Below are 13,635 nucleotides of genomic sequence, written 5' to 3' on the forward strand. Positions count from 1 at the left end.
TTAATTCCCTTGTGGTCACTTATACACCTGCCCTCCTGGGCACCATAGAGGAGATGCCCTCTTCCCTGGTCCTCTGCCAGCCACAAAGTACCCAAGCCTCTTAAGACTCATCTGTTCTCTTCTGTCCTTAAGACAGAATACCAGGCACTCTCCTTAGGGAGATGAGACACTTGTTTCCACCTCCTGTTTGACCTGGGGGTGCTGGAGGACCTCCTCTCTGCCCACAGGAATTCTGCTCCCAACACTGAGAGGCCATGAGGTGGCTTTCTTCTGTAGAGGGGTGTAAATTAAAAGTAAAGTAGAATTTAAAGTTCAGTTCTTTCATTCATATACAGCCTAGACTGTGTAGCAAGACATTGTCCCCAAAACAAACAAGCAAGCAAAGGATGGGACTCTTCTTAGCTGTGCCATGAGCACAGATGAACCCTGGGGCTTCCCATTTCTCTGTTGCTGACAGTGTAACCTTTACTTTTCAGTGCAAATGGTCGAGAAAAGGCTTCATCAGGACGCGGTGGTGCATTGCTGACTGGTATGTTCTATGGCATCTGATTACTATCTTCACTCCATAATTTTTCTTTTTTTTTTTTAACATACCAATCCCAGTTCTCACTCTCTCCCCTCCTCCCGCTCCTCTGACCGTCCATCCACTCCTCAGAGAGGGTAAGGCTTCCCATGGGGAGTCAACAAAGTCTGGCATATCACTTTGAGGCCGGACCAAGTCCCTCCTACTGGATCTAGGCTGAGCAAGGTATTCCTCCATAGTGAATGGGCACCAAAAAGCCAGTTCAAACACTAGGGATAAATCCTGGTCCCACTGACAGTGGTTCCACAGACTGCCCCAGTCACACACCTGTCATTCACATTCAGAGGGCCCAGTTTGGTCCTATGCAGCTTCCCCTGCTATCAGTCCAGAGTCAGTGAGCTCCCATTAGCTCTGGTCAGCTGTTTCTATGGGTATTCCCATCATGATCTCGACCCTTTGCTTATAATATCACTCCTGCCTCTCTTCGACTGGACTCTGGAAGCTCAGCCCAATGCTTAGCTGTGGATCTCTGCATCTCCTTCCCTCAGTTACTAGATGAAAGTTCTATGATGACAATTAGGGTCGTCATCAATCTGATTGATTTCAGGGGAAGGCTAGTTCAGGCACTTTCTCACTATTGCTTAGGGTCTTAGCTGGGGTCATCCATGTGGATTCCTGGGAATTTCCCTAGTGCCAGGTTCCTTGCCAGCCCCATAATGGCTCCCTCAATTAAGATAGCTCTCTCCTCGCTCTCCCTCTCTATCTTGGTCATCCCGTTCCCCATGTTCTCCTCTTCCCTCTTCTATCCTCCCACCCTCCCTTCCCCCCCCCCCAAAGCTCCCAATTTTCTCAGAAGATTTGGTCTATTTCTCCTTCTCAGGGGCATCCATATATGTCTCTCTTAGGGTTCTCCTTGTTCCCTAGCTTCTCTGGGGCCATGGACTATAGGCTGGTTATCTTTTGCTTTATGTCTAATATCCACTTATGAGTGAGTACATAGTATGTTTGTCTTTCTGAGTCTGGGTTACCTCACTCAGGATGGTTTTTCTAGTTCCATCTGTTTCCCTACTAATTTCAAGATGTCATTGTTTTTCACCACTGAGTAGTACTCCTCCACTTCATAGTTTTGAGAGTGATTTTTACCCTTCTTTTGTATGTGTTGCAAACATGTTATCAAAGACTCTACTCAGTTAGAACAGGGCCTGCTGCTCAAACTGCCTGATAACTCCTCTTTTGATTGGTGGGTGATGCCACATGGCACAGTGTTGTTTACTGTTCCCTGTAAGGTTGAGATTCAGGTGTACAAATGAAAGCCAGAAGACCTCTTATCCATTCTCAAGTGTGACCTGTGTGAGCAAGAGTCCACTGCACAGTTGAACTGGTAGGAAGACCTCTCATTAGGTCCCAGGCCACAAAGTTAAGCTCTGAAAGACAGCCTGAGGTTATCGGGCATAGACAAAAGAGGCCCTAGCTCCACTTACTTGTCTGGCCCAGTGTATTCTTCCTTTGAATGAGCATTCTCCATAATAATGTCCACCTGAGAACCACACAAGCATGGCTCAGTTCTCAGCTCCTGAAACAGTTGACTAACCCCTTGTTTCTATAGTTGAGCTAAGGTACTGGCGCCTAGAGCTGGTCAGGACAATGTCCAGAATGGACATGGGGGAAAGGAGCAGAGGGTTCCTAAGATGGAGCTAATGACCCAATCCAGGATGTGGCTGGCCACCTGTGCCACCCTTTGTCCTCATTCTCAGGGACCAACTTCTCCCTATATGGTATAGGAGGGCCATTTAGGCATGGAGCTAGTGGCCGAGTTCTTGGGCTCTCCTTCACCTTGCTGCTGAAGAAAAATGGTGAGGTCCAGTTCCAGTGCACTGTAGAACATGCAACATGGTAGTATGTACCTTTGGAATGGTGTGAAACCATTGCCTGGTAAGGCAGGTGGTCCATGGTAGCTAGAGATGCCTGGGGACTTCACCAGTCCTGGAAAAGGCTGATGCAGACTTCACTCTGGCCTCATCAAGTCCCAGGCTGCATGCTCAGACAGTGTAAAGACAGTTTTCCTGCCTGTTTTCATGCCCCCGTCTTACAGGGTCTCCAACAGTGGTTCATCCCTATTGGTTTGTTTGCTCTTGGGAGCACTTAGAGAGAGAAGCATCCTCCTCCTTAAAGCTGGGCCTACAGCTTTACAGGCAGTTCTATAATACTATCTTCTTATTTAAAGGAAATATTTTACTATTACTCTAGCTTACTTGGCCAGAGTGATGATTTATTGGAGATCTAACAGAAGACCTCATGTCTTCTGACCATGGGGAGACAATGCTGTAGTTCACTCTGGAGTGACTAAGGATGGGTGCCCAGGACTTTGATCCTAAACTGAGGAAGAAGGTGGGATACAGAGAGGCACAGATCTGTTCAGGGTCATAAGGTCCCTTTCTTTGTTCATTACAGTGCCTTCGACTTGGTGAACATCCATCTTTTTCATGATGCATCCAACTTAGTGGCCTGGGAGACAAGTCCCTCCGTGTACTCGGGTGTCAGGCACAAGGCTCTGGGCTATGTGCTCGACAGGTAGGTGCTGTCCACTAGCCACCTCTGAGCATGGCTGAGGCTGCTCTGAGGCTACTTTGTGGTGGTTTCTGTTTTCCTGTTTGAGAGTAGCCCTCTGGAATATCAGCCCATAAGGAATGTAAATTCTCCAGCTCCATCCACTGGCTGAGCAGCCCCTGAGCAAATGACTACACATTACTTTCCTGTGTTCTACGGGAAAATGAAGAGAGCTGGGCCTTGAAGAGGAGGGGAAATGCAATGACAACATGGCGTCTCAGAATTGCCACGGCTGTGTTCAGTTGTTGATCTAAGAATGGGTACCTCTGATGCTCTGCCTGGTTAACTCAAGGAAGCTCTGCTGCCCAATCATGGTGTTGCCCTCTTCCTGCTTTTGTCTTTTTCCTGTCCAGCAGGCCTAGTTGTGCTTCCTGGACACAGGGTGATCCCTGAAGAAGGGATGGTAACCTTAGTGACCACAACCTTCTGGGACTCCCACATGCGCCCCTGTCTGTGATATCCTGTGTGATCCTGGATGGGTCAGGAGTAATGAACTATCATCCAGAGAAGATGGTGGCCTGTTGGGGGGAGGCTGCCGGCAGGGCTACATGGCTTCTCTCTGACTTTGCCTACTTTCTCCCATCATTCAGTTTAGTTTTCCCACCTAGCTCTATTCTGCCCTGTCACAGGCCAAAGTAGTTTTTTTTTTTCTTATTGATTAACCCATAAAACCAACACATATACAGAAGGACGTCCCACACCAGTGACCCTGACTGCTAGAATGAATCTGGACCTGGGTACCAGTATCCATCTGACTTACAGATAGACATTCTCTGAAGCCCAGTCTGGAAAACACATGTGATTCTAGACTTTTCCTTATGGTCCTCAAATTGATCTTCTTGCCTTATGATAGGGAAGGATCAACTCTGGTTTACTCCAGCCACTTCCTGCAGACCAGGGCAGATGGTCTTGGTTCTTCCTGATCCTCACACTGTTTCCTGGAGGCCTGGCTCTGTCCTCACCCCAGAGCAAAGACGACACATTGAGCTCAGAGGAGAGAAAGTGGGGTTTTATCTGGCTTGACTTTACTCTCCTTTCCTCATCCCATGCTGACCTCCACTCAGATCTTAGCCTCCCTCTGGCCTGTGTCTGGCCTCCTTATACTTTTCCATCGCCCACACCTTTACAGAGCACTTCCTGTCTGGTCTCTGAAGTAGCCATCTATGAGTACAGGCATTTTGCTGAGCAGAGAATTCTGCAATCCCCAAATCACCACCTGTCTCTGGGGCAGTCATATTGATGGTTGCTGCGTCCCTGAGAGAGAACACACTGGTTGTGATGTGCCAGGTCCTGACCCAGGCAGCAAGAAAAGAGTGGCAGGATGCAGGACATTTACTGAACCTATACAGGCTTCTTAGAAGATGTGTGCGCCTGAAGGAAAAACAGTCCCCCAGAGCTCCCAGGGAGCCATCTCTAGTCACATGTAGCATGCTGTGCCCACACCATGAAATTCTTGAGGTCAGAGTTAGCAGACTCCCATGATGGGAGATCCTAAGGAGTGTGCAGATTTCCCCTAGCATGACCAGCAGCCTAGGGAACTGTGTTGAGGGTCCCTGGCATCAGATGACATCCCAAAGAATAGCTGCTAGGGAGGTCCTTATGTTAGCCTTGAGCACAAGACCCGCCTCCTCCTTGTGCCTTGAGAGAATTTGTGTGTGTGCGTCTGTGTGTGTGTGCAGTGTCTGGGTGAGTGTGGGCATGTTTGTACATGTGAATACACACATAAGTTTGTGGGGCTTGTACTGGACAAATTTGCCATAATCAGTATGCCCCTAATGTAAGGGGCAAAGCTGGGTCCCCTGGACCATGGTGTCACTATAGGGTGGAACTGGAACCACTGAGCGCCTTACCATCTCTCTCTTCAGTGGCACATTAGGAACGTATTCCATGAGTTCCTCCTCTATTATCTTTATCATCATCATCATCATCATCATTATTATTATCGTTATTATTATTATTATGATGATGATGATGATGATGATGATGTATATCTGAAGTGGTGCTGTGCACAAGGAGTCAGGAGATAATGTCTCACCCCTGTGTCACCATTAGACAGGCGCAAGGGTAGTGACCTCTGGAGACCATGCCATCATGCGAGAGAGGTCAGACTATGGTCCTTCTACTGGTTCCTTTCCTTCATTGACCTCTCCAGTATAATGGAGGTCCTGGTGCTACTGGTATCATCCAGGTCCCTGCAAAAGAACCACAGATGTGGGAAACTGGCCTGATATTTTTCCTATTGTTGCCCCAGTCTGAGGGCTTGTCTTTAAAATCTGTATGCAGCCACACCTGTTCATCTGGGACTGATGCCCTAGCAGGTACTACCAAGCTTGGAGCCTGAGCTCAGCACCCACTGTGGGATACAGCTCAGGCAATTGGAGATAGGTTTGGTGATTGACCCCCAACAAAGCATCCAATTTCTGTGCATTTCTGTCTTCCCCACATAATCTGTGAACCCAGAGGCCTTCATCCTTTGGTGTCCTCAACTCATTCTTCCTAACCCCTGTATTTCACCAGCCTCATTTTCAAGTACCTCTGGTGTGTGCCCTGCCCAGCCATGCTTGTGTGGAGGTACCATGATAATGTTGCCCACTGGCCCCTGGAGTGGAAAAGTAACTGATGCTGCCCCCATCAAGACCAGACCTCCGAGGACAGTCCTGGATTGATAGTGTCTCACCTCAGGGTCATGTCTACATTTCAAGGGGATCGCTATAGTCTTGGGTAGGTGTCCCTGGAACCTCCCTCCTGGCAGGTTCCTCTGTGGTGCTGGTGCGTTCCTTCATGGGGCCATCTTCCTGGGCTAGTGAATCTGCAGCCAGCAGCAAGAGCCTTGTCTGAGTGGTTCTTCCTGCTGTTTGCTCCATGGCCCTTTTTCTAGGACCTCCCAGGGAGCTGGGAGCTGAGAGAAACCAAATGTCCATCAGTCCTGGTGACCATGGTCAGCTTGTCACTGTGGTAAGGCATTAGAATGTGTCATTGCCCTACACCACCATGCCTCCAGAAAAGCAGCCTTGGGGTCTGGGGGCCACTTTTCTGCATCTTTGCATTCCAATGAATGGCTTCTGTGTCGAGCTCAGCCAGCCGCAGATCCGGACCTCCGCAGCGGAGGGCTGGGCCGCTGGGCACAAAGGGGCACTCTGCAGGAGTGGTGAATAATGGCCCGCCCTTTCATCGGGAGGCTAACCTTTTGGCAGCCACCAGCAGACTGCATTTTACTGTGCTGATTGGGGAGGACAATGCTGTACTGGCCTTTGAATGGACACCGCCACCAACAGCGCTGTATTCACAGCAGCACTGGGAACCGTGTGAGCATTGTTTGCAGGCCCCACTGAGCTGCAGGAGACAGTGCGGAGGCTGGGATGGAGAGGCTGGCTTCTTTGGTTTAATCTCCCTGTCCAGCCTGTAGGTCCCATCAGACTCAGGGATAGACAGTCTTGTATCCCTGTCCACAAAAGGGGAAGAAAGATGGTGTTAAAACTAAGACTCACCAATATGTCATAACTTGCCTCCAAATCTAAGATTATACTAAAGTAGGTTATAAGGAAAGAAGTCCAAGAGCCAGTGTTGACTCAACTCTCTAGGAGCTTCAGCTGTGAGCGGCATGCCTGTCTGCACTAGAACCATTGCATGCAAAGACACATGTGTCCTTGAGACACCTGGGAGCCAATGAGGGACTCACTTCTCACTTCGGCAATGCAGCTAGAGTTAACTTGCTTTGCATTCTTTCTTTTTCTTGACAGATTTGTTTTGGAGTTTTGTTTTTCTTCCTTCCTCCCTTCCTCCCTTCCTTTCTTCCTTTCTCTTCTCTCTCTCTCTCTTTTTTTTTTTTTTGAGACAGGAACTTAATCTGTAGCCAAGACTGGCCTGGAACTCACAGCAATTCTCCTGCCTTAGTTGCCTGAGTACTCGTATTGCTCTCAGGAGCCACCTTGCCTGGCCAGCCAAGACTTCTTGAGTCAGATAATGTGTCTATTTTTGTGTGACTTGTAGGTTTTTAGCCTTAAGTAGTTATGAAAAAATTAAAATGTTTTAGATTTATTTATTATTTTATGTGTTTGAGTGCTTTGCCTGCATGTGTGTATGTGTACCACACATGTGCCTGGTACTCAATGGAGGACAAAGAGAACATTGTATCTTCTGGGACTGAGCTGTAGATTCTGGGACTCAAACTTGGGTCCTTTGTAAGAAGTATTCCTAACCACTGAGCCTACCCTTTAGCCTCAAGTTTTGTGTGTGTGTGTGTGTGTGCTGGTGGTGCTGAGGGGAGGGTGTATATATGTATTTATGGGGTGTTGTTTTGTTCTGAGACAGCATCTTACAGTGTAGTCCTAGCTGCCTGAAACTTGCTTTGTAGACCAGGCTGGCCTTGAATATACAGAAATCTGCCTGTCTCTGCCATCTGAGTATTTGGATTAAAGGTGTATACTCCCACATCCAGTTATGAAAACATTTTAAAGAAAAGCCATAGGTGGTTCTGAGAAGTTCAGGCAGGTTCAGAGGCCCAAGATTTTGAAGGCATCTCTGTTAGGGCCTGGGGATGCTGGGGTGTCAAAGGCCTCCACCCTCTTGTGGCTCCAGGAGGTGCCTGTGCTGGTCACACTGCTGTGATACTCAGTGTGATATTCTTCTTGACACGGGGTTAGCCTTTGGGGGCATCTAGGGTGACTAAACCAGGACCCCAAGGCAGCAACTGTGAGCATGCCCTAAAACCTTCCTGAGTGCTTAGCCCATGAAATGAGATTTTTTTTCTGCCAAGTGACAGGAGCCTTCAGTGTTCCCTTTGAAATGTGGCCTGGCTAGTTCAACAGAGACATTTTTACATTACAACTGTGAAACCCTGGCATAAAGCACCCCTCTGTCCCCCCATTATTTTCTCACAAACACAGTCCATTGTCACAGTGCTGAAGTTAATTTGATCAACATTGGGACATTTAACTTTTATGTCCAGTGAAAAGAGTTGTTTCATGCTCATTTTGGGCATTGAAAGGAAATGATTGCCAGAAAAATAATGTTCCTTGGGACAATCCGGAGCAATTAGTTTCCCAGGGAGAGGCTATGTGACGCCGGCTGCCACACAGCCCCTCTTTGTCGCTTTATGGATGGTCATCCGTCAGCTGTCAGGCTGCTCAAAGACCCCTCCAATCTAAATGTTTCTCTTTAGGCCGTTCCCAGAACTTGCCTTGCTGTTCAGTGAGCAGAAGAAAAGCACTGCGTCTCTAGGCAAAGGCGAGCTCCCCGCTAAGGATCTAGGTCATTCCGGAATGCTCTGCTGGCTGGCACAGAGCTGTTTCTTGCACCTCATTTGCTGCCCACTGCCCTGGAGAAGGAGTGCAGGTGTTTCTGTGGACTGTTCCTACAGCCTGAGTTTTGGAGGCCTCAGGATACCCACTGTCTGGAGCTCACCCTGCACAGCACAGAATTCCTGCAGCAAGTTGAAGGGCCTGGAGCCCAGACTTGCTGTGTGTGTCACCAGCCTGAAACCCCAAGACCCGAGGAATATGTTCTTCGTTTTACTAAGCATGGATCTAGGTGTCCGAAAAGCATGTAGAAGGCTGTGACGAGAAAAATCACACACCTCCTCTCAGTGACTAACATGTACATTTTGCCTTTCTTCTCTTTTCTGAAGAAATGAAACAAAGTAAGGTACCGTTGGTACCTTGTGTCTGTGTCCTTAGCCTCTGTGACTGCACGGTACCACCTGAGTTCAGTGTCTGGGTTTCTTTGCATGCTTTATGCTATTGTCTCACAAGTTGTGCGTGTGTGTGTGTGTGTGTGTGTGTGTGTGTGTGTGTGCTACGTATGTAAATATTAGCAGCGATGCTCAGAGAATGCTGGAAATGGCTTCCTTACACTCAGCCTCCATCTACAGCATGTTTCTGCTCCGGTGGCTTCTCATCAGCTTCCCCTTGGTGGAGCCTCACCACGCTTTTGTTGAGACCCCTTTGGAGGGTTTCAGTATTTTACTGAATGGTGCTTTCCCCACTTCTGACCAGTCTTGGGGAGGCAGCATGATTTTTTTTACCTGGAGCTGGTGAAGCTAAGCATTGCTTTGAGTGCTCGTGGGCACCTGAGGCTTATGGGCTGCTCCATTTCTGGAAACCTCAGCTGTGGTTTTTCCTGCTAGATGTCTAATATAAAGCATTCAGAAGAGCTAAGGTTCTTGCATGTGGCCAGTGGGGCTTTTGAGGCTAGTGGAGCTGTCTAAATGTGAGGAGCATTCACTATCTTGACCCTATGCTTAGGAAACAGATGAGAATGATGTCTGACTGAAAGAGAGGACCAGCCTTGTAGCCAGAAGGTGCGAATTAGAGGCTTGGAGCCCTCATTCTAGGGGTGCACAGTGGGCACAGAGTTCCCCAGCAGAATGTGACATGTATCACGAAGGAGCCTGGCTTTTGCAAGCTTGGGACAGACTCATGTGGCTATGGCCCAGAACACTGACGCTGAGAGATGGAACCCGTCCTGTCCAGAGGAAAAACCCAACCTCTCAAAATTCCACCAATAATTTTAGTCTTTACTGGAGTACTGGGAAAGTAGGTGGAGTCAAGTTACAAGGAGCCTTGACCAGTAGCTTACAGAGTATAGGTATGACCCATGTCTTCCCTGCCTGTCCTGTTGTCCTTTTGTCCAGTGCACTAGGGCTGGATACGGTCCCAGGTAGTGCTGGATGCTTCAGCAAAAGGCTTCAGACAAGGGACTTGACTGAGATTCATTTCTTGCAATTCTGGAGGCTGAAGTTCAAGCTAAGGGCAGCAAGCCAGGCTCTAAAAATGGCTTATGGACACTATGCCCTTACATGGTAGAGAACCAACAACTCTGGGGGTTCTTCCTTTCCTGTCAGGTTCCCTCTGACCTGGTTAACCTCCATGACTTCCTTATAGGCCCCTTCTCCAGTGCGGCGACCCTGGGTCATTCTCTAGAAGGAACATACCAAGCTTGGACCATAAGCCTGCTAAGGTACAGGCTGCCATTCACATGGGGAGTAGCAGTTCCCATAGGTCAGGATGGGGAAGGTAGCTCACTTACCAAAACCAATTGGTCCAGGTTGTCAGTGTTCTGCTGCAGGAAGCAGACCTGTGTGGTGCTGGGGGCAGGGGCCTCAGAGTGCCCTGGGCTTGATGGCAGCTGCTGGAGGAATGAAATGGGCTGTCAAGGTGGGAAGATGACTGTGTGGCAAGGGCACTGTGCTTGGGGTCAGTGGACTAGTCAGGAGTGAGGAATGTGGTGCACTAGGACTAGGCCTGAGGTCCTGCAAGCCACCTCAAGCTGTGTTGGGTGTTCTGTGGTCCTACTACTGCTGGGTTTTGCCTCTTTGCCTTTGAAGTGTTACTCTCATATCTCAGTCAGACCCTCTGTACTGAGGGCCCCCAGGATTTCAGGTCTCATGGGGATAGATCTTGTCTCCAGCAGCACCTTCCAGGGGGTTGGTTGAGGACTGAGGGCCTGAGAGGTTTCAGACTGGTTGTGTATTTATTTTGTTGGCTGAATTTGCTTTTCTGACTGGATGACTTATGAGGAAAAGAAACTTAGGAAATTAAATCACCCTCAAGTATTTTGGGTAATTTAGTCACTTTATATTATCAGTATTTTAGCTACATAAGATTACTTGATCAACAAACATGGTTTCTTCCATATTTGAGAACAAAACCAACCTTCGTTATCTCTAAGTTTATATAGACTCCACAGTTAAAAGTAGAGTGCCAAAAGATTGAGCATCCCAACCATTGGCTGAAGAGTAAAAAGGAGAGAAAGCCAAGCACTTCAGGGGATGGCATGGACGAGTCATGACTCAATCCACCTTCCAGACCTTTACAGCTCCTTGGTATGCAAAAGGAAGCAAGCTGCCTGCAGGCTATCATCTCTCATGCCCTGTGGGATGTTGCCTTGGTGCCCTCTACAGCCTCAGTGGCCTTAGGGACTGTCATCAGGTCCAGGGCACCTTAGGGCTTCTATGACATAGAAGTGACTGCAGTTGAAAGGGTGACTTTTCACTGTGACTTTCCTCCTGAAGTCCAGAGCCCATTGCATTGTGGTAGGTAATGTCCTTAGATCAGGAACAAGGCCCTGGCTAGATAGAAAAAGTCACCCTTCCCCCAGTGGGGCTGTCACATCCTGGAATCACCTGTCAAACAAGAGACACCATTTCCAGGCCTAAAAAATTGATTTTTATGGCTCTTCTTGTAATTCTCTTTCTGAATAAGGCACACGATATTGATGTGGGCCTCCTTTTTAATCATAATAGCCACTGACAAGGTAATTAATTTTAAAACAACTCTTTTTTTTCTGGTCCAAATGGCACTATGTAGAAATTAAAAGTGAGTGCCGTGAGGGCCGCCGGCCTGGCACTCAGGCGATTGCCTCGGCCGTGACAGCCCCTTTATCTTGCTGCTTCTGTGCGACCTTCGGAGATGGGCGTTGTTATTAATTGGCTTGGGCTATTATATCAAAAAGAGTAGGGCAGGAAAGCATGATAAAGTTTAGGTTTTTAATGATAGTCTTACAGGAATCAAGACATGCCAGTGAAATTGCCTTCCTAGGTCATGGCAGGCCCAGCATGGGGTGCAGCCAGGACCCATCAGCACCTCTCATATGAGGAATGGCCCCAAAGCAGCATTCCCTCCCTAAGCACACAGCATCTAAAGTTAGTGCACTCAGCTTAAATCTGAACTAGGCTTTTTAAATCATTTACTTTAACATGGATTCTGCCATTTGATTAGCCAAGTCGTTGTGCGTTGTTGCTGTTGGCAGTTTCCGAGACCATACCTTTATGTTGCTCTCCAGGCCTTTGTCTGCATATCATCAAAACTTAGTGCAGTTCATTGTGTTTGATGCTCACACTAGCTGATGAGACAGAAAAGGACCCGGCTTCCACTGTCCCACACACGAGCCTGCAGGTCCATGTGCCCACGTAGACACACAGTAGTGTCCTGTGAATTCACTTCCTCCTGTGATGCCCTCACACTGAGCTCAACTTTGACTTGTTCTACATTCTCTGGTCTGTGGGTACCATTAGCCTCCCAAGATGCCTCAGCATAACCTCCCGGCAGCGTTGAACACTGGCTGAGTTGTTTTTGACCACAGGAAAAGCCAAAGTGTCCTTTCCCAGCTCAGAACTTGAGGCGTTTGCGCAGATTGTACTAGAAGAGAGGGAACCCTTGAAGTGAAGGTATAGTCAAATGTATTTGGCTCAAGAAATCAGTACTGATGAACGCAAGTTAACTCTCTTCTCTGCTTTACCAATGAGTCCTTCAAAGCCATGCCTATCTGTAGAGATGAATTCTAGGTGTGAAGTTGGATATATGTATCTGCAACCTGTGCACGTAACATATTAGTGATGTGTCTGTGATATGTACTTAGCATATGCCTTTGTGAAACATAGCTTCTGAAGTATGTATGTCATTCATGTGTGTGTAGGCATTCATGACAATGAAAAGTTCAGATCATCTGTAATGTTCATTCCCTTTAAGAGAAGTGTAAGTAGCCAGGCAGTGATAGTGCACACCTTTAATCCCAGCACTCAAGAGGCAGAGGCAGGTGGATCTCTGAGTTTAAGACTAGCCTGCTCTACAGAGTAAGTTCCAAGACAGCCAGGACACAGAGAAACCCTGTCTCAAAAAACAAACACCTCCCTAAGCCTGGATGGAGCTGGGAGGGCCTTGGACTTCCCACAGGGCAGGGTACCCTGCCCACTCTTAGAACTGGAGGGAGAAGGGGGGGGATGAGTGGGGGAGCTGGAGGGAAATGGGAGTGGGGGGGGAGGAAGTGGAAATTTTGAATGGTATTATTTATAAAGCAGTAAAAAAAAAAAGGAGAAAAGACAGGTGGAAAAGTGAAAGTAAAGGAAGAATCGTGTGTCTGCAATTCTTGCAGTCTGGGGCTAAGACAGGTGTTCTAGGCCAAGCTGGTCTTTGTAACAAAACCAGAAAACAAACAACAGGAAAAACACTAGTAAACTTGGTTAATCCTGGAGTCTTTATTGTTATGGATACTGGATTTCCTAAGGTACACAAGTTCCATGATGAGCACGGGGAGGACATGGAGTCAGTTCTCTCATTCCACATTTATGTGGGTCCCAAGTATTAAACTCGGGTCTCCAAGCTTGCACAGCAAGCACCCTCAACTGCTGGGGCATCCCACCAGCTCCGTTCTTTTGCTTTCTCATGGTAGATATTTTTGCTTACAAGATAAAATAGTAAATGTTCAGACATAGAAAGTATTTCTGTTCAGAATATGATAGCCTTCATTCTTTCAAGCTGGAGGTTTGCTTTGGTTTGGTTTTCTTCTAAAATACAGAGTCAGGAAGAAGAGGGATGGACAAGAAGGAAGAGAAGAGACAGGAGGAAGTGCGTATGTATGGCACAGCGCCATAGACACGGCACTCTTGGGAAGAGAGGCCCAGGCCCCATCTTCAAAGAGCTCATCACTATGTCCAGACCATGGGAGTCTCACAGCTGTACTGGCCCCAAGCTGCCTGCCTCAAGTGCCTGCTCCCCATCCAACCCCCA

General features: G+C 47.9%; 1 protein-coding gene across 1 annotated transcript in view; it reads left to right on the forward strand.

Annotated features, from left to right (window-relative positions):
* The window catches only part of Inpp5a (inositol polyphosphate-5-phosphatase A), a 194,325-nt gene that overhangs the window by 135,491 nt on the left and 45,199 nt on the right, over positions 1–13,635 (forward strand). Inside the window, exons 7-8 of the mRNA XM_050137015.1 lie at positions 477–529; positions 2,975–3,094. Of these exons, the coding sequence (XP_049992972.1) occupies positions 477–529; positions 2,975–3,094 (173 nt within the window). The remainder of the gene's footprint in view (positions 1–476; positions 530–2,974; positions 3,095–13,635) is intronic.

The sequence above is a fragment of the Alexandromys fortis genome, unplaced genomic scaffold (assembly GCF_014885135.2).
Source record: "Alexandromys fortis isolate MF-2015 unplaced genomic scaffold, M_Fortis_MF-2015_v1.1 scaffold_3, whole genome shotgun sequence".
Lineage (NCBI taxonomy): Eukaryota > Metazoa > Chordata > Mammalia > Rodentia > Cricetidae > Alexandromys > Alexandromys fortis.